Here is a 20,804-nt window from a genome sequence, read left to right as displayed (position 1 = left end):
AAAATTAGCCAGGCATGGTGATGCATACCTATAGTCCCAACTACACAGGAGGCTGAGGTGGGAGGATTGCTTGAGCCCTAGAGGTCAAGGTTGCAATGAGCTATGATCATGCTACTGTCTTCCAGTCTGGGTGACAGAGAGAGACCCTTTCTCAAAAACAAACAAACAAGATTAAAATGAACACAATCACCCACCCACTGAAAAGCTTGTTCCTTCTAGCCAGGCACTTTTCAAGGCACTGCGGATACATCAGTGAATGAGACAGACCTTCCCCTTATGAAGTTTACATCCTAAGTGGGAGAGGGAGATCATTTCAGAGAATGACAGGGAATTGAATTTGGGTACACAGAGTGGCAGGAGGGAGGGCCTGGGTGGCCTAGAAGGGCATCTCTGAGATATACAAGAAAGCACTCTTGGTGGAGGGACCAGTGGGTACAAAAGCCCAGAAGCAGGAAAGAACGTGGTGTGGAAGAGAGCAGCGAGGCCAGAGTGCAGTGACCGAGGGGAGAGTGGTGGTTGGTGAGGTCTGGAGGCAGAGGGGCCAGACCCTCAGGACACATGGACGAGTTAGGATGGTGCTGGGTTTTCTGGGAATTGAGTCAGGAAACACTGTGGGTTGCAAGCCGAGGAGTGTCTGCCACCTTGAAAGTTTCTCTGGTGCTGAGGGGAATGGACTGTGGGGCAGGAGTAGAAGCTGGGGGCTCAGGGTGTAGGGGTTCTGGTCATTCTAATGGCCTAGACGAGGCTGGCAGCTATGAGAAGCGGGTGGATCCAGGGAGGATGGACAGACAAGCTCTGCTCATGGGTTATTATGAAAATTAAAGGGTAAGTGACTTAGTCCACAGTGCAGCACATAGCACATGCTAGACAGATCTTAGTTTTTTATTTATATATTTATTTATTTTTGAGACAGAGTCTTGCTATGTCACTCAGGCTGGAGTGCAGTGGTGTGATCTCAACTCACTGCAACCTCCGCCTCCCAGGTTCAAGCAATTCTCCTGCCTCAGCCTCCCTAGTAGCTGGGATTACAGGTGTCCGCCACCATGCCTGGCTAGTTTTCATAATTTTAGTAGAGATCGGGTTTCACCATGTTGGTCAGGCTGGTCTCGAACTCCTGACCTCAAGTGATCCACCTGACTCAGCCTCCCAAAGTGCTCAGATTACAGGTGAGAGCCACTATGCCCAGGCAGATCTCAGCTTTTAAGAGACCTAGACCTAGAATCTGAGACATACAAGAAAGCACTCTTGGCGGAGGGACTAGTGGGTACAAAAGCCCAGAAGCAGGAGAGAACGTGGTGCCTCCTCCATAATGTCCCAAATCGCTTCTGCTTCTCCTGGTCATTGGTTCAAATTGTGATTCCTTGACCTCTTGTTGCCTCTTGACTTTTGCAGCCTGCTGGGATGAGGTACTTGTTCTGAGTTCCTCTAGTTGTTACTTTAAGCAGACTGAATATCCTCCGGCCCCCATCTCCCAAGCTGGTGCAAAACCCAAGGCAGTATTTAGGTGGCTCCCTAAGTCATTTTCCAAGTTGAGAATAGGTAGTAAAGTCACCTATTCTCAGAACCGTGACATCCACCCAGTCCAGGTTCCCAGACTAACTGACCAGCCCCCAGAAGTAGAGAGATGGGAGGCAGTGCCAGGCAGGAGGGAACCCAGGTTGCATACACAGGTTTGAGTCCCAGCTCTGCCACCCTGGCCCTAGGAAAGCCCTCTGAACTCTCTGAGTCTCTGCACCTCATCTGCAAAATAGGAATGATGTTATTAAAGGATTGCTTGCAGGGTAAAGTGAGGTAATAACCTGCAGAGCACCTGGCTGTATGCCTAGCTCATACGGCAAATGCTCACCAGGTAGGATCCTAAGGTTGTGGGCAATGCATACAAAGCCTCTGGTGCATTGTAGGTGCTCAGTAAATGGTAGGATGCCAGTAGGGAGGAGTTGAATGAAAGAAGGGGAAAGAGACCCAGTGCATGGTGGGGGAGGCAGGAACACAGGGAGTTGGGGGCTCCACCTTGGAAACCTCTCCTGGCCCTGGGGGCACTGTTTCCACCAAATCCAAATCCAGGCAGCTAGAGGGACCTGGGCCTACACAGGCATGGAAATTCGGCACTCACTATTAGTGGATCTCGGTTTCCTCATCTGCGAAGTGGGAACCATAACCCTTCTTACCCAGTTATAACCTGGATTCTGGGCTGGAAACAAGATGAGCAGCTACAACCTGTCCTGATTCAGCCAAAGCAGCCCTCAGCTGGAGGCATGCGGGCCTCTGGGAGCTGCTGGCTGGCGATACTCCTTCAAAGGGACTTAGAACCCCTGCAAAGAGCAGAACCAGGCTAATGTGGCTGAGTGTTCACAGTGTGCCAGGACCTGTGCTAGCTCATGCTCTCTTGTACTAAGATCATTAACTAACTGCTGCTGAGGCTACTACCTCCATCAGAGTAGGGGGGAGGGGGACCCCAAGGACAGGGTCTGGTTTGCAGCATATGCGTGCCAACTGCAGGCAGTGATCCAAGGGCACAGTCAGGAAGGAGGGTGGACAGAGGAGCATCACCGCAATTGAGCGTCCCAGTAGCGTGCTCAGGAAGGCCTGAGGGCTGCTGCAGCAGCACTAACACTTGCCGGGAGGATGCCTGCGCTTGTGGCCTGGTCACCCCTGCCTTGCCGTACTGCCTGCCAAGCTGGGCACTCCAAAGTGCCAACAAATGCTTGTTCATTTTAAGAGCCATACCTCTCTCAGGGCACACCAGGGATGAGCCCCAAACTGTGGGGGCAGACAGGAGCGAGTCCTCCATCATCAGCTCAAGTGAAGGCAGGAGGGAGAAGGCTACTCCAAGTGCCTTTATTCTGGAACTGTTTGCATTGCAGGGATGGAGCCTTCTTATACAGACTTTTTTGTTATTGTTTTTGAGACGGAGTCTCACTCTGTCACCGTTGGAGTGCAGTGGCACGATCTTGGCTCACTGCAAGCTCCACCTCCCAGGTTCATGCCATTCTCCTGCCTCAGCCTCCCAAGCAGCTGGGACTATAGGCGCCTGCCACCATGCCTGGCTAATTTTTTGTATTTTTTAGTAGAGATGAGGTTTTGCTGTGTTAGCCAGGATAGTCTCGATCTCCTGACCTCGTGATCCACCCACCTCGGCCTCCCAAAGTGCTGGGATTACAGGCGTGAGACATTGAGCCCGGCCCAGACTTTTTAATAAGATCAGAAAACCCAGACCATAAGGCAGAACAATCCCCCTCTCCCCCGTCAAAAACCAGTGGATTTGACCACATTGACAGCATGGTAAGTAATGATTTCTACTCTCCAAAGGTGAGGACTCTACAAAGTCAGATTTAAAAAGGTATTTTTTGTGTCAAAATCAACACAGGATTGATATCTAGGTAATACAAGGAAGCCCTATAAGTTGACAAGGAAACTTCAGGAAATCCAATTTTAAAAGTGGGAAAAATAAAAATAAAATGTTTAAAAAGTGAAAAAATAAAATTTAAAATTAAAAATCAGGTGAATAAGAACTACATAATTAAAACAAATAAAAAAGTGAAAATAACATTCAAAAATAAAATTAAATAACAAAATAAAAATTTAAAAATAAGGTATAAAAATAAAGTGTAAAAATCCATTCAAACAAAAAATACATTTGTAAAATAATTTAAATGCATTAAAGTTAATAAAAACAAAATATTAAGAATAAAAGTAACACATTTAAGTGAAATAAAATTTAAAAATGTAAAAATACATGAAAGAATTTTTACAAGTAAAATAAAAAATCAGCTATTTTTAACAATATAAAGAATAAAGAAAAAAAATAGAAACATCAAAGGAGAGCAAGGTCTTGCTAGACTGATGCTGATGATGTGCTGTGAATTAAGGAGTCTGATTGGCTCAAATGCCTGCAGGGAGGCGGGGGAAGTGAATGAGGAGGGTGGTGTAGGGGTGAGAGGGGAGGAGGAAGGAAAAGCATGCCCTTAGGCAGCATCTGACTCGGTTTTTCCAGCCCGCTGTGGGCAGAGGGCAGGATGTCAGGCCTCACCATGGCCTCACCCCAAAATAGCCATCACATCATTTATGCATTTGTAATGTGCTGGCAACACACACACACACACACACACACATACACACACGCATGCATGTTACATCATCCCATTCTCACTGCCGTCCTCTGAGGTCCACTTTCATAGAGGAGTGAACAGAGACTCAGAGAGGATGGGTCACTGTGCCACAGTCACATAGCACTTAGGACCACCCTATCCTCTGAATCTGGCATCCTCAAAACGACCTTCTTTGGATGAGTTAGGTCTGCTGAGGACTTTCAAACAGAGGCAGGGCCATCTCTGACATCAGGCTCGAACTTCTGTATGCTAGGAAGAGCCCACCCCCCATGACGCATGACAGTTATCACCATTAAAGAAGCACTGACTGTCTTCCAGGGGGTCACATGCATAGTCATCTTGACAACCATATGAGGTAGATGCTCTTATTGTCCCCATTGTATTGACAGACAACATAGAGATTCAGGAGTCAGATACTGTCACCCAAGCACAGCAGTAACAGAACTGGGAGCTGAGCCCAAGACTGTCACAGCCCAAATCTCACACTCCCTGCATGTCACCAGGCCCTTTTAACCATCACTGATGAGCACTCCCTATATGCTAGCAATGTGTTTGTCTATGTTTCATGCCTCATTTTGCAAATTAGCCAACAGGAGCACAGAAGGGAGAGATGACCTGCCCAAGGTCACTCAGCCAGTAAGTGGTAGAGCCCACAGCCTTCGTGACAGCCTGCCAAGCCCCCAGTGCTCATCTGAGACTTGCTAGAGACAGCTGTGCCCACTGGCCAACCCCAGAGCAGGCTCAGACGGGCAGCTGTGACATTCCTTCTCTTCATGTCTCCACCCTGGCGGATGTGGGCTCTGCCATCGGGCTCCAGGGAAAGTGGAGATTTCCAGCGAAAGGGAGTGGTTTTCCCAAGTGGCCTGGGTCCTCTGGGCTTGGGAATGCCTCTGTTTTGAGTTGGTGAAACAGAACCTCCCACCCTGTGCGCAATGGCACATCAGAGCCCCCACTATGGGCCACAGGGCAAGGGCCCTATGAATCATGTTGTTACTGCAAGAAATCATTCCAGGGCAGGCAGTGGCGGCCCAGCATGGGACAGCAGTGTCCGGGTGGAGCTGGTGTCACCCATCCGGAGATGGGAAGCAGACTATTCCCGACGGGATCTGGAAGAAACTCCGAGGGCGGGGCTGAGGGCACATGTGTCCTGGATGTTGCTATTACACAGGGTTAGGAAAAAAGGCTCCAGCCCACAGAGACCTGGGAGCACATCACGACCTTTCCCCAGCCTGGCTGTGTGTCCTTGGCAAGTTGATTCCCCTCCTTGAATGTGGAAGGTCTCGTCTGTAGAAGAGGGAGAATAATAGGGTCAAGCCACTTCATGGGGCTATAATGTGGGTAGCCTGGGAGGAGGGCTGCCGTGGTGGTTATGGACTCAGGCTTTGGAATCAATCGTCTGGATGGAATCCTGGTTTTTGCCAAACTTACCCTGCCAAGCTATGGGGTAGAAACATGAAATTGCTAATATTTGGCTGTTTATGACCTACACAAATGGCAACTGCACATACTTCAATGAATGTGCCTCTCTTTTAACGGCTTCCTCCGCTACAAAATGTGGGTAACGACAGGCCCCTCAGAGGGGTGCTGTGAGGATGAAATAAGGCTGGGAGGCAATTAAGTTCAGTAGTTAGAGCTGGGCTCTGGAGCAAGGAAGGATTTGAACCTTGGCTGAGTGGCCTTGGGCAGTTACTTAACCTCCCTGTGCCTCAGTTTTCTCGTCTATAAAATAGGAATACTACTACTCACTGTACAGGTTTATGAAGATACTTTAATCAATGAATACATACAAAGTACTAGAACAGTGTCTGAAATTGTTAAATAAAATCAAGGAATGCAGGCTACATCTGGCATCTCCTGCACCCTCACGTCTACTCACATAAATGCTCAACCACCAAACCAAATCCAAAGTGACTTTTGTCAACCTTTGATGCCAATGAAAGTGAAGTATTTTTAAAGAAAAAATATGGTTTGGGGAACATATATGTGTGTAGAGATGTAGGTGAGGAGTGTGTTCCCTGATGTCCACCCCCAGGGCTGTTCTACGTCCTGATGGTGCCTATAGCCCAGTACTCTAAGAACAGGACTAGCCTTGAAACCATGATGGCTCCGTGGCTTGGGCCCTTTCATGAAATCACACAGCCAAGCCTCGGACCCTATGGAGAGGCTCACGTTGCCCAGGTAACTCTGGAGGCCCTTAAGAGGCACCCAGCCCTGGGCTGGCCTCTGGTTATTAAGAAATTTCTGGCCGGGCGCGGTGGCTCAAGCCTGTAATCCCAGCACTTTGGGAGGCCGAGACGGGCGGATCACGAGGTCAGGAGATTGAGACCATCCTGGCTAACACGGTGAAACCCCGTCTCTACTAAAAAAAATATAAAAAACTAGCCGGGCGCGGTGGCAGGCGCCTGTAGTCCCAGCTACTCGGGAGGCTGAGGCAGGAAAATGGCGTGAACCCGGGAGGCGGAGCTTGCAGTGAGCTGAGATCCGGCCACTACACTCCAGCCTGGGCGACAGAGCGAGACTCCGTCTCAAAAAAAAGAAGAAAGAAATTCCTGCAGACAGCCTTGGATGTGTGAAAGCCCTCCAGATTCCATCCTGTCTTAACTTTTTTTGAGACAGAGCCTTGTTCTGTCACCCAGGCTGGAGTGCAGTGGTGCAATCTCAGCTCACTGCAACCTTTGCTTCCCAGGTTCAAGTGATTCTCATGCCTCAGCCTCCTGAGTAGTTGGGATTACAGGTGTGCACCAACACACCTGGCTAATTTTTGTATTTTTAGTAGAGATGGGGTTTCACCATGTTGGCCAGGCTGGTCTTGAACTCCTGGCCTCAGGTATTCTGCCTGCCTCAGCCTCCCAAAGTGCTGGGATTACAGGTGTGAGCCACTGCGCCTGGCTCCATCCTGTCTTCTGACATTTGTCCTAGCCCTGGGAAAAAAGGCAAAGCACACTGAGCATTTCCAAGTCACATGGGGGGAAACTGAGGCTCTGAGAGGCTCTCAACCTATCAGGCTCTGGAGCAGGCTGCCTTCCTCTACCAATTCAAGTTTTGCCTTCACCGCTGGTTGCCTGCACCCTCACTTCTACTCATGGCTGGGTGACCTTGGGTAAGGTGCTTCCCCGCTTGAGTCTCCAATTTTACAAGGATTGGTCTCAAAGATCTCACTTGACCTTTTTGGCCTTAACACTTCATTATTCTAGAACCCTTCTCCAGAATTTCAGAGAGAAAATGAAAGCTGAACTGCTCTGCAAACTATAAAGTGCTATACAAACAAGAAGGTGGTTAATGGCAGCATTAGATGGGTTTTCAGGAGAAGTCTACCGTAGGCAGGATTTGCTGTGGGTTTTGGAATTAAGAAGACCCAGCTCACACATGTATTTGCGATGTGACTTTGGATAAGCCAGCCCCCCTCTCTGAACCAACTTCCCTCTTCTGTAAGCTGGCGGTGGGGGCATATCCACCAGGCAGGGCTGGGGTGGACCAAAGGAAAGGAGCGCGCAATGTCTGCCACCCCCTGGCCACGCAGAGGTGTTGATGCAGGAGGAGATTTAGGGCCCCAACACATGATTCCACCTTCCAGGAGCTAAAGTCCACACACCTGGGGAATGATGTCGCTGTCAGATTCAGGGTGATTAGAAACAAGCATCTGAACTAAGGCAATTGTTTGGAGCTCCAGAGACAGACTCTCTGGGCTTACATCCCAGCACCCCTGTCTGTTGCTGTACCACCCACTGGGCCTCAGTCTCCTCAACTGTAATATAAAGATCCTCCTGGAATCTGCCCCTTACAGCTGTCAGGAGGGCCTTCATTAGGCCATAACTGAAAGGGCCTGAGCACAGAAGATGGGCTCAGCTGGTCCAGCAGCCTCCACACTATTTTGACAACGGTAAGAAATACACTTTTATATCAGTACACTAGTACACACATGCACATGCATGCACACACTCACATACATCCACATATATGGGCATGCACACTCACCCACTCATACACACATTCACATATGTGTGTAAACTGAAACACATTCCTTAAATAGTTTTCACAATTGCAATGCACTCTGATATATTCTAAAAAGGAGGTTGGCAAAAACCATAGCCTCTGGACCAAATTTGGATGTTTTTGTGTGGCCAGTGAGTCAAGAAGAGTGGAGTATGTGACAGATCATATGTGGCTTGCAAGGCCTAAAGTATTTACTATCGGACCCTTCGCAAAAAATGTTTGCTGACCCCACTCTATTTTATTCAGTTATATTCCATTCTGTTCTGTTCTGTTCCGTTCCGTTCCATTCCATTTCATTCAAAAATGCTGGCTATAGTTAAATTTATTGCCCTCACCTGCTGATGCATCATAACCCTCAGTTTGGAAAACTTTAAACTAATGGGAGCTTCAGTTTTTTCACCAGACGGGAGGACGGATGAATAAACCCTATCCATGTGACACCTTAGCCAAGCAACGTCCCCTCTTTGTCTCGGATTCCTCAGCTGACGCTGGGACCACCACCAGCCTGCTCTCAAGGGTGTGTTGAGGTGCAGCCTCAGAAGTCTTGTCCATGATGTTCTCATTGGTGGATCTTAAGATCCCAATAGTAAATATTTTAGGCTTTTTGTGCCACATACGATCTGTTGCATATTCCAATATTCTTAGCTTGAAGGCCATGTAAAAATAGTCCTCTGGCCGCAGAAATGGAGGCACATCCATCTCTGCTGTCCTTTTCAACACCTAGCCCAGGGCCTGGCCTAGAGGAAGGACCCAATAAGTATTTCTTCATGATGATGGTGACCGGAGAATGGCACCCAATGCCTTCCATGATGGGACTCTGGCCCAATCTGCAATCAGAACTTCACTTCCTTTGGCCATGTGGTCCCTTGTGCCCTTCCCACCTGGCCACACTCTCCCATCATCCTGCAGAGGTCCTTACCCTACTGCCACCTCTGCCTGACAGAATCCTAAATCCTACTCCCCCCGATGGGGTTCCTCTCAGACGCTTCCACCTTGCAGTCCTGGCAAATCACTGACATGATTCATTTCTATATCTATTGCACAGGCTTTGGAGCCTCCAAAACTCTGGGTCCAGGTCCTGGCTCTGCAGCTGTGAGCTCCTGGGTAGGCCATTGATACTTTTTGAGCCTCAGTTCCTGTGTCTGGGAAACAGGCATAACACAAGGCAGTGGCAGAGTGAGGATGCGAAGCCCCACCTGCACAGTTCCCGGCACGTGGCTCGCCTCCCTCCTTGCTCCGTGGCCTCAATCTCAGTGGCCTGAATCTCCTTCGGTGGCCAGGCAGGGGGTTGGATAGTTTCCATCCACAGGAGAGGGAGGTGGGGCAATGGGATGGAAAAGCAGCATCTCTTTTGCACCCAGGCTTGGCTTCAGAATGCTGAGTGGAAGAAGGATGGCAAATAAAACTCGATTGACCACCTACTATGTGCCAAGAATTCAGCTTTCCATTTCTCAGCCAGCCCCTATGTTATGAAGAAACCCAAGCCGAGAGGCCCAAGGTTACGTTCTATTAAGACTCAGCACCATTCCCTCAGTCCTCAATGTCCAGTCATTACCCACCCCCGCCCTGTAGGAATCCCCTTCAGAACTACGCCTGCATCTAAACCTGGCTTCACCTGGATGCCAGCACTCAGGGGACATACCTTGTTCTGTGCCCAGCGATGGCTCCTGCTTGCCCAGGGCTTGGTGCATCTGTCTGTGTACAGGAGACAGTGCTGCCTGCCTGGCCCTCCGCACGGGGCTTTGCAATTTAAACGGAAGTGTCATATTCACGCCACATAATGGGCCTCTGGAGTGGGCACCGCCACAGTCAATTTACAATAAAGAAAAACAAGCCCAGAGAGAGGAGAAGATTTGCTTTAGATACATCACAAGCAAGAGGCGGAGGTGAGCTTAACCCACGTGAGACCCCACTCCCTTCTGGTCCAGGGCATGTCTGCTCTGCTGTAAAATGGGAAGGGAAAGTGGTCAAATCCTCATGAAGCCCCTACTGTGTGCCTTCGGCCCCCTTCCCTCTTGGACTGTGGTACATCTTCCCAATTGCTCAGAGGTAGGTGCAAGTTTTCCCATTTCACAGATGGGGAAGCATGGATGGGAGAAGGCATGTGGCCTGCTTAATGTCACATATCTAGGGCAGGAGAGCGCTCAAGGTTTGAATCCAGGACTCTTCACTTTGCGCCTTGCTTGCTCAGGTCTAGAAAGATCCAGAAACTCCATGTGAATGTGGGGGTCTCTCCCCAGCAGGCCTTGGATGTCAGGGAAAGTCACCTCCTCCTTGCCTAAATGGACCTCCAGATCTAGGGATGCGAACCAGAGCCCCCTCACTCTGCCGGACTGTCCCATTGCCAGGACACCCCAGCATGTTTCAAAAAAAATGTCCCCATCTGGTTCTGATTCATTTATACTTAATTAATCAAAATGTTGTTTTGTAAGAGACACTTGAGATCCAAGAATCTTTCTCAAGTCTTTTATTTCATTCTTTCTTAGAAACAGAAAAATTGGGCTTCATTAAGAAGCAGTTATGCCGGAGCCTGAGGAAGGACGGGTCTGTGGGAACCAGGCCTCAAGGGGGCTCAGACAGGGCAGATGCCAGCCCAGCCGATCATTCCTCGGGATCGTGCAGACCTGGCCAAACGCTAAGGCCAAAGACTCAGGCACCGGGGAGACTGGAGAAAGGTGGGAAAGGGTCATCCCTCTGTGTTGGCCGTTCCCCAAGGACAGGCCCAGGGCTGCTCACCTGGGTATCTCCAAGGTCCCCGACACAGAACCTGGCACAGAGGCTGCCCTGTGAAACTTGTTAAATGAGCAAGTAAATGAATAAATGAATGAAGTACTGCCAACAGCCAGGTGTTTTCAGGACACATTCTCCTGCCAAAGTTAGATAAGGTCAAAGTTGGTAGGACCCTCAGGGATTGTGTACAGAATTTTCCAAGCAGATGCCTTATGAGAAATGGTCTCTGATGTGTAATATATTTGGGAAAGGTCACTCTCTCGCTTTCCTTTTTTTTTTTTTTTTTGAGACAGCGTCTGTTCTGTCACCCAGGCTGGGGTGCAGTGGCACAATTACAGCTCGCTGCAGCCTTGATGTCCTTCCTGGATTGAAGTGATCCTCCCACCTTGGCTTCCTAAGTAGCTGGGACTACAGGTGGGCACCACCACCACCATGCCTGGCTATTTTTTGTATTTTTTATAGAGACAAAAAATGTATTTTTTGTAGAGTTTTGCCATGCTGCCCAGGCTGGTCTCGAACTCCTGGGCTCAAGCTATCCTCCCATCTTGGCCTCCCAAAGTGCCGGGATTATAGGCTTGAGCCATCACACCTGGGTTACACTGTCTATCTCCACCTCTTTAGCATGCTCTAATAAGTCTCACCGCCAAGAAATCTGCTAAACCCAGCATTTCCCAATCTATTTGACCAGAACTCCTGTGGCTGCCTTGCAAAAGATGCTACAGGAAGGGTTTATCTAGCTCTGGTCCCCACTCCAGTGCCAATGGGCAACTGAGGCTATGGGTGGGGGACGGAGAAAATCTACTCACCCAAGGTCACATGACACAACTGGGTCAGGGGTGTGACTGAAATCCAAGGCTATCTCCGTCGTATCCAACAAATAAAAGGAGCCCTAAGCCTCTTCTGAAGATGCTAGGCAGGTGTGTGTCCCAGAGGCAAGAGATCAGGTACTGGAGGAGGGATGCCGAGAGCCCCTCACCAAATTGCAGCCATATCCCTACCTCCTCACTGAGTTCCTGGGGAGGTGGTAGTGAGCTGTAGATGGGGTGGGGGGCAAAAGGGGCAGGATAGAAATTTATCATTTTTCTTTTCTTTTTTTTTCTTTTTTTGTCTTTTTTGAGCTGAGAAGCATTTTAAAGTCTTCTAAACCAGCTCTTTTTTTTTTTTTTCTTTTTTGTTGTTGTCATTGTTGTTGTTGAGACAGAGTCTCACTCTGACACCCAGGCTGTAGTGCAGTGGCAAGATCTTGGCTCACTGCGACCTCTGCCACCTGGGTTCAAGCGATTCTCCTGCCTCAGCCTCCCAAGTAGCTGGAATTACAGGTGCCCGCCACCACACCCAGCTAATCTTTGTATTTTTAGTAGAGACAGGGTTTCACCTTGTTAGCCAGGCTGGTCTCAAACTTCTGACCTCAAGTGATCTGCCTGCCTTGGCTTCCTGAAGTGCTGGTATTACAGGCATGAGCCACCACACCTGGCCTAAACCAGCTCCTCTTTAGATGAGGAAACTGAGGCTCTGAGAAGGGAAGACCAGCACACCTCAGAAGATATCTTCTCAGCATTATGTCAGGCAGATTGGGATTCGAGCCTGCTTTGCTACTCACCTGCTGTGCAACCTTGGACAAGTCAGTTTCCTTCTCTGAACCTCAGTTCCCTCATCCAGAAAACAAGCGTCTCTCCCCTCCCTCCACTAGGCCATTGTGAGTAGCCAAGGACACAGTGGACAGGAAATGAGAATGATTAATACTTACCAGCACCCGTTAGGAGCCTGTGTCCTCAGCTACTCATTTCCCATACACACTCAGTCTTGCCCACAATCGTCCTTATGAGCAGGATACTTAAGTAAAAGATGGGTTAATGAAGGGAAAGGGGGTTTGTTTGATTTTTTGGTATTGTTTAGAATGGAGAAGGATCTCAGATATCTTCTAAAGGACCCTCAGATGGGTGAAGTGAGAATTGGAGACGCAAAGTGACTTATCCAAGGTCACTCAGTTGGTAAATGGCGAAGCTGGGATTTGAACTCAGTTGACCTGGCTCCAGAGCCCATGCCCCTAACTACTAAACAAAGGCCATTCACAAAGGAGTGTCCCCATAGAGTCCCAAACTCACCCCAGCTCAGCTGAAAACCACATGCCTCTCCATTCCCTTGTCCCACTGTCACAGCAAGAACTGGAGCCTCTTGGGCCACAGTCTCCCTGACCCCATCCAATCCCACCTCCCAATTCTCCTACAGCCTCTGTCTGCTTTCTGCTCTGTTTCAGGAGTGACTGTCACTGTAGAGCTTTCACACAAATGGAAGGCCCCAGAGGGCAAGCCATTCTCTCTCATTTTCTCTCCCCTTTATCCTTGCTCACACCCAATGCCAGGGCTGGAAAGAGAGAAGACACCAGCTGGACAATTCAGCAGTTATTTAAACCAGTCTGAGCCTTGGAATCCCAGGCTTTATTAAAACTGGATGACCCCTGTGTCATGAGGATATAGTTGGGATTTGATGAGCTAGGACATGAAAAACCCCTGGCACAGTGGCTGGCATTCGGCTGCTGATCTTAAGAGTGGCACCTGGAGGCCAAAGGGCTGCCCAGCTCAGGCAGGCGATTTGCTCATTTGCTCACCTGCTTACCCTTCTCTGAGGCACAGTCTCTACCAATTCCTGCTCTGCACGGACAGCCTCCAACCCACCTTCTGAGGATGTTCTGACCCTCACAGCGAGGCTGTGGCATAGGACTCCCAGGTGAGAGTGCATGGGGCCCCTGGTACATTTGTGATCTGAACCTTGGCTCATCTTCCTAGCGGCCTGGGAGGTCAAGATGGAAAAACTAAGGCTCTCTGAGGGGCTGGGCTTCTTCTAGGCCATCCCCTATTAGAATAAATGAACCTGAACTCAGGTCTCAGGTCTGGCTGAACTCAACAGAGGGGGCCACGGAGGATCACTGCCCTCTGGGAGGTGACACCAGGGGTCAGGGTGAGTGATGAGGCTGGGACTGGGGCCTCTGGACTCCCAGCCCAGGGCTCTCAATGTCACTTCCTGGCCCAGTGTGGATGCTTGGGATGACTTCTAAGCCACTGAGTCTGTCTCCTAGTCCCTGTGCCCCCTAGTCTAGCTCTTGAGGCTTCTGTCTCTGCACGGAGCCGTCCTCCTTTCTGCCGACCATGTGGCTACTACAGAGAGCCCTGCTACCCTCTACCTTCTGGGAGAGTCTCCTTGGCCCACCCTGGCTCAATGGCTCGCTCACTGGGTGCCCCGGGCCTTAGTCTCCCCATTTAAAGTGAGGCTGAGACTCATCTGGAGGAGCAAATGATCCAGGGCGCCAGGCACCAGGCAGATGCCCCCTAAGCCGCCAACCCCGGCCTCCCGGCCCCCGGTCTGCCCAGCAGCGCCTGCCCGGCCGCCCTGTCCTGTCACCCCCCGTACCTTGCTTCTTCCTTCGGTTCAGGGCGAGCATGTCCACGGCGTGGGCGACGAGCAGGAGCAGGCAGAGTGGCGCCCGCATCTGGGCAGCCTGGTCCGGGCTGGCGCTCCCCGGGCGGCCCGACGGCCCGGCGGCGGCGCGGAGGGCGCGGGGGCTGCTGTGGGCGCGCCGGGCGCATCCGCCAGTCGCGGGTCAGTACGGACGCCAGGGACCCGCGGTCCGCCCAGAGGCCAGCAGCCAGGTCGAGTGAGGGCGTTGGCGGAGCAGGGGCACTGCCCTGGCGGGGAGGAGCCGGCGCGGCGGGGGCGGCGCGTTAACCAACTCGGGGCCCGGGAGCGCGGGGGGAGGGGCCGGGGGTCGCCCGGGTCAGGGTGCTCGAGTTCGATCTGTCCCGCAGCGCGCGGTCTCGCGTCTTTCCCGCCCCCGGCACTGCCCCAGAGCACGTGTACATGCCCACCGCCAGGCACAGGTACGCAAGCGCGCGCAGGTACAGATGCACGGACACCCGGAGACCCTTACCGTCTCCCGCGCCCTCTCCGCGTCTGTGGTTTTCTTTCCCTCCCCCCAGTCCCCTTTCTCTGTTTGTTCCTCCCTCTAGCCCTTAAGGACCACTCCTTGGCTCCTGCTTTCTCGGTCTTTCCGCGGCCCGCGCTCCCCCGCTCTGCCCCGGACCCTGCCTGGCTGTTCCTGCATCCTTTACTCTTGCTGATGGTCTCTCTCTCAGGCTCACTGTCTCCTCCTAGCTGGGCCTCTGGTTCTCCCTTTTCTCTGTCTCTCCCTTCAACCCCATCTCTCCCCTTCTCTCACTCCATGCAGGAGTGCAACGGCGTGATTTGCGGGGCTCACTGCAACCTCCGCCTCCTGGTTTTCTCTCGTTTCTCTCTACCTCTGCCTCTCAAGTATCTGGGTTTAACAGAGTCCTGAGCCCCTTCTGGCCAGCTAACTTCCTGTAATGTTTCCTAGAGACAGGGTTTCAGCCATGTTAGACAGGCTGGATCATCATACTCCTGACCTCAAAGTGACCAGCCTACCTCAGCCTCCCAAAGTCCGCTGTGTGTACAGGGCGTGAGGGACCCTGGACTGTGTTTCCTCCAACCTTATCACCAGGACTGGGAGCAGCTGATTCGAGTTTAACCCTTTCAAAGCAAATTCCTCCTTCAACCCAACAGCACGCTTACCTCTCCTGTCACTATACCCACCAAAAACAACAACAATAATGCCAGCTGTCATTTGTGAGGCATATATGGTGGGCATTGCTAAGAACTTTACATATAATAGAGTCTTCAAAACAACCCAATGGGTTGGGTTTCTATTCTGAGTAACCCCACTTTTCTGGGGAGCAAAGGGAAGCTCAGAGAGGCCAAGTGACTTGCCCCAAGGCCACACAGCTCAGTGTCACAGATGAGGCCATTCTGGCTCCAGTGCCTGGGGGTCCCTAGCTTAGGCCACTTCTCAGTGCAGTCAGACTCATCAGAGATGGACAGGGGCCTTGCGGAGGCCCCAGAAAGGAGGCCCAGCGGAGCTTACATTTGACACTCTCTGTGCTGATATCAATCTGATCTCATTCCTTTCTTTCTTTTCTTTCTTTCTTTCTTTAGCCTTAGAGATTTCAACTCTTGATTATTTCACAAACACCACAGGCCTCTCACACCTCTGAGCTTTTCATGTTGTGGGGCCTCTCCATGGAATACCGTCCTATATCCTACCTCCTTCTTCGCTGCCTCTGCTCCAGGAAGCCTTCCCTGATTCTCAGGCCAGGTCCAGTGCCTCCTCTGGGCATCCACAATCCCTTTATCACAGCTCTGATCACATCAGGTGGTAACAGTGGATGTGTCTGTTCTTCCCTCTAAACTGTCATCTCTTTCAAGCCAGAGCCAGACACACAGCGGTGCTCAGAATGTTTGCATAATGAATGCATAAATAAATGAATGGTGAATGAATGAATTCTCCAGATGCACAAGTCTCCCAGCCTGTACGTGGAATGCAGGTACTTGGAGAAACGAGGTGACCCCAGAAGATCAAGCTGTAGGAAAGCGGAGGTCATCCTCTGCCCCACTACCCCCAGTACTAGAGTCTCCAAAGTCCAAAGGGGACAGCTTCCATATGGCAGGGCCAGAGAGGACCCATGTGCATTGTGAATTGACAGCCAGCCACATGGCTCTGCAGGACGAAGCTGCTCACCCCTTTTGAATTTCTTCCCCTATTCATTCCCCACTGCCTTTGCTCTAGCTAGCCTCATGTTTCTCAGACTCTTGTCACTCATCCTGCGGTTTTTGCCGTTCTCGCTGCCTGGAAAATCTTGCCCCAGATATGCTTGGGGCTTGTTTCCCCTCGATGTTGCCTCCTCAGAGAGGCCCCCTGTGACCACTCCAGTAAAACGGACCACCATTCACTTTATCCTCTTGTCTTGCTTTACCTTCCATAGTACCTGTTCATGTCTATCAGTTCCTGTTTGCTTGTTTGTGAGTTCCATGAGGACAGGAATCTTCTATTTTGTCCCTATGTGCCCTATACTGCAGTGATTAAGACATACTTGTGGAATGGATTTTTTTAAAAAATGAATGAATGAATAAGCACTCATTCATCCATAGATTCATTGCGGGGCCTCAAGTACTTTCTGCTCTCTTAGGCTCAGTTTCCCCAGTTGTTCAATGGCACAGATGGGATTTTGTGTTCTGTGAGAGCCCCTTTAGTGCTTCCAGAATCGAATATTTCTAGGGTTCTAAGGCCCAGAACTCGGGGCCCTTTCTTGCCCCAAGATGCTCAAAGGATGTTTGGTTCTCTTTAACTATGGGGGCTGTCTGAGCATCTCAGCCTGTTATCCAGTTCCCCTACCCCAATACAGGTGCCCAGGGAGGCTAGCGATGCTGATGGTGTGCTCCGGGGGGTATGCACCCAAGGGGTGTCAGTTAAGGCACCATTGTCACAAATAGATGAAGACAGCTATAATGGCTGAAACACACTAAGCTCATAGCATGTGTTCCTGATCAGCAGATCCTTCTCTGTGGGATAGCAGGAGCTCAGATTCCTTTCAGCTTGTGTTCTGCCCTGTTCAGTACCTGGTTTAAAGCTCATCAAGAAGGGGCAGGGCTTATGGGAAGTACAGAGACTGTCTACCTATGTCCCATTGGCCAGAACTCAGACACATGGCCACACCTACCTGCAAGGGTGGCTGGGAAATGTACTCCAACCATGTGCTAGACAACACACAAGAGGAAAAGCAAGAGTTTGGTGAACATCTGGCCCATTGACCAACGTTGGGCCACCCTCATTTCTTGCCCTAGTCATGCAGTAGCTCCTTCCTGTATCTGCTCTGACCCCTACAAGCTCTTCTTCTTAAGCAGCCAGAGGACCTGTATCATGCACTGGGTGAAGCCCAAATTTCTCCTCAGAGATGCAAGGGCTGCCTGATGGCCCCTACTAGGGGGCCATCTGCTAGGGTGACCAGCTGTCAGGTTTGCCAGGGATTGAGGGGCTTCCTAGGATGCAACATTGACCTGTGTGTAGTCTTGTAGAACACAACCACAATCAAGATACTTAAATGTAACATCATCACAAAACTCCTTCATGCTATCCATTTATGGCTCCGCCCTCCCTCTCCACTTCCAGTCCTAACCCCTAGCAACCTCTAAGCTGTTCTCCATCTCTGCAATTTTTTATTTTTTTTGAGACAGGGTCTCGCTCTGTCACCCAGGCTGGAGTGCAGTGGCACGATCACGGCTCACTGCAGCCTCGACCTCCTGGGCTAATGCTATCCTCCTGCCTCAGCTGAGTAGCTTGGACTATAGGTGTGTGCCACCATACCTGGCTAATTTTTTACTTTTTGTAGAGGTGAGGTTTCGCCATTTTTCCCAGGCTGGTCTTGAACTGCTGGGCTCCAGTGATCCTTCCACCTTGGCTTCCTAGAGTGCTGGGATTATAGGAGTGAATCACCACGCCTGGCCTCCCATCTCTATAATTGTTTTCGCATAAATATTGTATAATGGAATCATGCAGTATGTGTCTTTTTGAGATTGGCTTTCTTCACTCAGCACAATTTGTTTGGAGATTCATTTTAGTTTTGCATGTATTAGTTATTTGCTTTATACTGCTGAGTAGTATTCTGCAGTATGAATGTAATATAGTTTGTTTAGCCATTCACCCACTGAAGGACACTTGGGTATTTTCCAGTTTTTCATTATTAAGAGTAAAGGTGCCATGCTCACTTGGGTATAGGTTTTTGTGTATCCTCTTTGGTGAAATGTCTGTGCATATCTTTCACACATTTTAAATTGGATTTTTAAATCACTATTGTGTTTTAAGAGTTCTATGTATATTCTAGATAGAAGTTCTTTGTTGGTTACGTGATTTGCAAAGTGTGAGGTTTATGTCAAGGTTCATTTTGTATTTTTTGTTTATGTTTTTTATGTTTATGTTTGTTTATGTTCATTTTTAATTTTTGTTTATTAAGAGGTTCATTTTTTTATTTTTGGTCTGTGGATGTCCAGTTGCTCCAGTATGCTTTGACGTAAAAGCTTTTAATTGCTTTTACTCCTTTATCAAAAATTAATTGGGCATATTGGTATGGATTTCCTTGGAGCTGTCTCCTGTATTCCATGGACTGTGTGTCTTTCTGTCTTCCAATACTATACTGTATTGATTACTATAACTGTATAATAAATCTTGAAATTGGTAGATGAATCCTTCTAACTTTATTCTTCTTTTTCAAAATTATTTTAGCCATTCTAGTTCCTCTGCCTTTTCATACATATTTTAGAATAATCTTGTTTATCTCTACTGAGAATCTTGCTGTGAGTTTGATTAGAATTGCATTAAACATGTATGTGAATTTGGGAAGAATTCACATCTTTACTATATTGAGTCTTCCAATCCAAAAATGTAGTATGTCTCTCCATTTGTTTAGATGTTCTTTGATTTTTTTAAATAAATGTTTTGTCATTTTCAGCATACAACTCCTGTGCATGTTTTGTTAGATTTCTACCTATTTCCTTTTTTCTCTCTTAGAAATTATAAACAGTATTCTATTTTAAATTTTGCTGTCCGTGTGTTCATTGCTAGTAGATAGAAATACAATTGATGTTTGTGTATTGATCTTGTATCCTAGCACCTTGCTGAACTCATATATTAGTTCTAGGAGTATTTTTGTAGATTTCTTGGGTTTTTCAACATTGACAATCGTATCAACTGCAAATAGGGACAGTTTTATTTATTTCCTTCTGATCTTTGTGTCTTTTGTCTCCTTTACCTGCCTTATCAAACTTGCTAGAACTTCTAGCACTATGCCGAGTAAGTGTGATGAGCATAGTCATCCTTGTTCCCAATCTTGCCTTGTTCCCAATCTTAGTGGGAAGGCATTCAGTCTTTCACCATGACATTAGATTGTAAGACTTTCGTAGATACTCTTTATCACCTTGAGGAAGATCCTCTCTGTGGCTACTTTTCTGAGCATTTTTTAAAATTATGAATGGTTGTTGAATTTTGTCAAATGTTTTTCCTGCACATTGGTATAATCATTTGATGTTTATTCTTTAGTCTACGGATATGGTATATTACACTGATTGATTTTTAAGTATTAAACCAACCTTTCTTCAATGGAATAAGCCCCACTCGGCCATTCTCCATTATATAATGCTGAATTCTACCTACTAATATTTTGCTGAGGATTTTTGTGTCTAAATCCATGAAGAATATTGGTCTATATTTCTCTTTTTTGTTCTGTCTTTTGTCTGGTTTTGGTAGCAGGGTAAATACCAGCCCCAGGAGCACCAGAAGAACAAGGCTTACCAGAATAGAATTGCAAGGGTTCCAGGCCAAGTGCAGTGGCCTATGCCTGTAATCCCAGCACTTTTAGAGGCTGAGGTGGGCAGATCACCTGAGGTCAGGAGTTCGAGACCAGCCTGGCCAACATGGTGAAACCCCGTCTTTACTAAAAATACAAAAATTGCCGCTGTGGTGGTGCATGCCTGTAATCCCAGCTACTTGGGAGGCTGAGGCAGGAGAATCACTTGAACCCTGGAGGCAGAGGTTGCAGTGAGCCAAGATCGCTCCATTGCATTCCAGCCTGGGCGACAAGAGCAAGACTCCGTCTCAAAAACAGAAACAAAAAAGAATTGCAAGAGTTCCAACAATTTTACTGTCATTGGACCTAAAGCCCACAAAAGCAAATGAGGACTCATACGCTACATTTAAACAGGGAAACTGCCGCCTGCTAAAGTAAAGTATGAAATAGGACTTGAAGTCTCAACTGACGCTAATACCAAAATGACTCAGATGTTGAAATTGTCTGACAAGGATTTTAAAGCAGCCATCATAAAAATGCTTTGGCAAGAAATTATGAAATCTCTTGAAACAAATGAAAACACAAAATCTCAGCAAAGACATGGAAGTTATATAAAAGGACCAAATAGAAATTTTAGAAATGAAAAATACCGTAATTGGGGAAAGAAAACTTTGCTAATGGACTCATTAGTACAGTGGAGATGTTCAGTGATGGACAAATACCCCAACTCTCTATTGAATGGCCAGGATGGCCGGACGCCTAAAACATGCCATGCTGTCTCATGCCA

General features: G+C 48.7%; 1 protein-coding gene across 1 annotated transcript in view; it reads right to left on the bottom strand.

The window, feature by feature from the left end:
* RSPO4 (R-spondin 4) overlaps positions 1-14,397 on the bottom strand; it is a 35,221-nt gene extending 20,824 nt beyond the window's left edge. Inside the window, exon 1 of the mRNA XM_003904940.4 lies at positions 14,241-14,397. Within this exon, the coding sequence (XP_003904989.2) occupies positions 14,241-14,319 (79 nt within the window). The 5' untranslated portion in view covers positions 14,320-14,397. The remainder of the gene's footprint in view (positions 1-14,240) is intronic.
* Between the last annotated feature and the right edge of the window lie 6,407 nt (positions 14,398-20,804).

The sequence above is a fragment of the Papio anubis genome, chromosome 16, assembly GCF_008728515.1.
Source record: "Papio anubis isolate 15944 chromosome 16, Panubis1.0, whole genome shotgun sequence".
Lineage (NCBI taxonomy): Eukaryota > Metazoa > Chordata > Mammalia > Primates > Cercopithecidae > Papio > Papio anubis.
The sequence above is the reverse complement of the archived record's forward strand: the minus strand, read 5'-3'. Positions and strand labels throughout refer to the sequence as shown.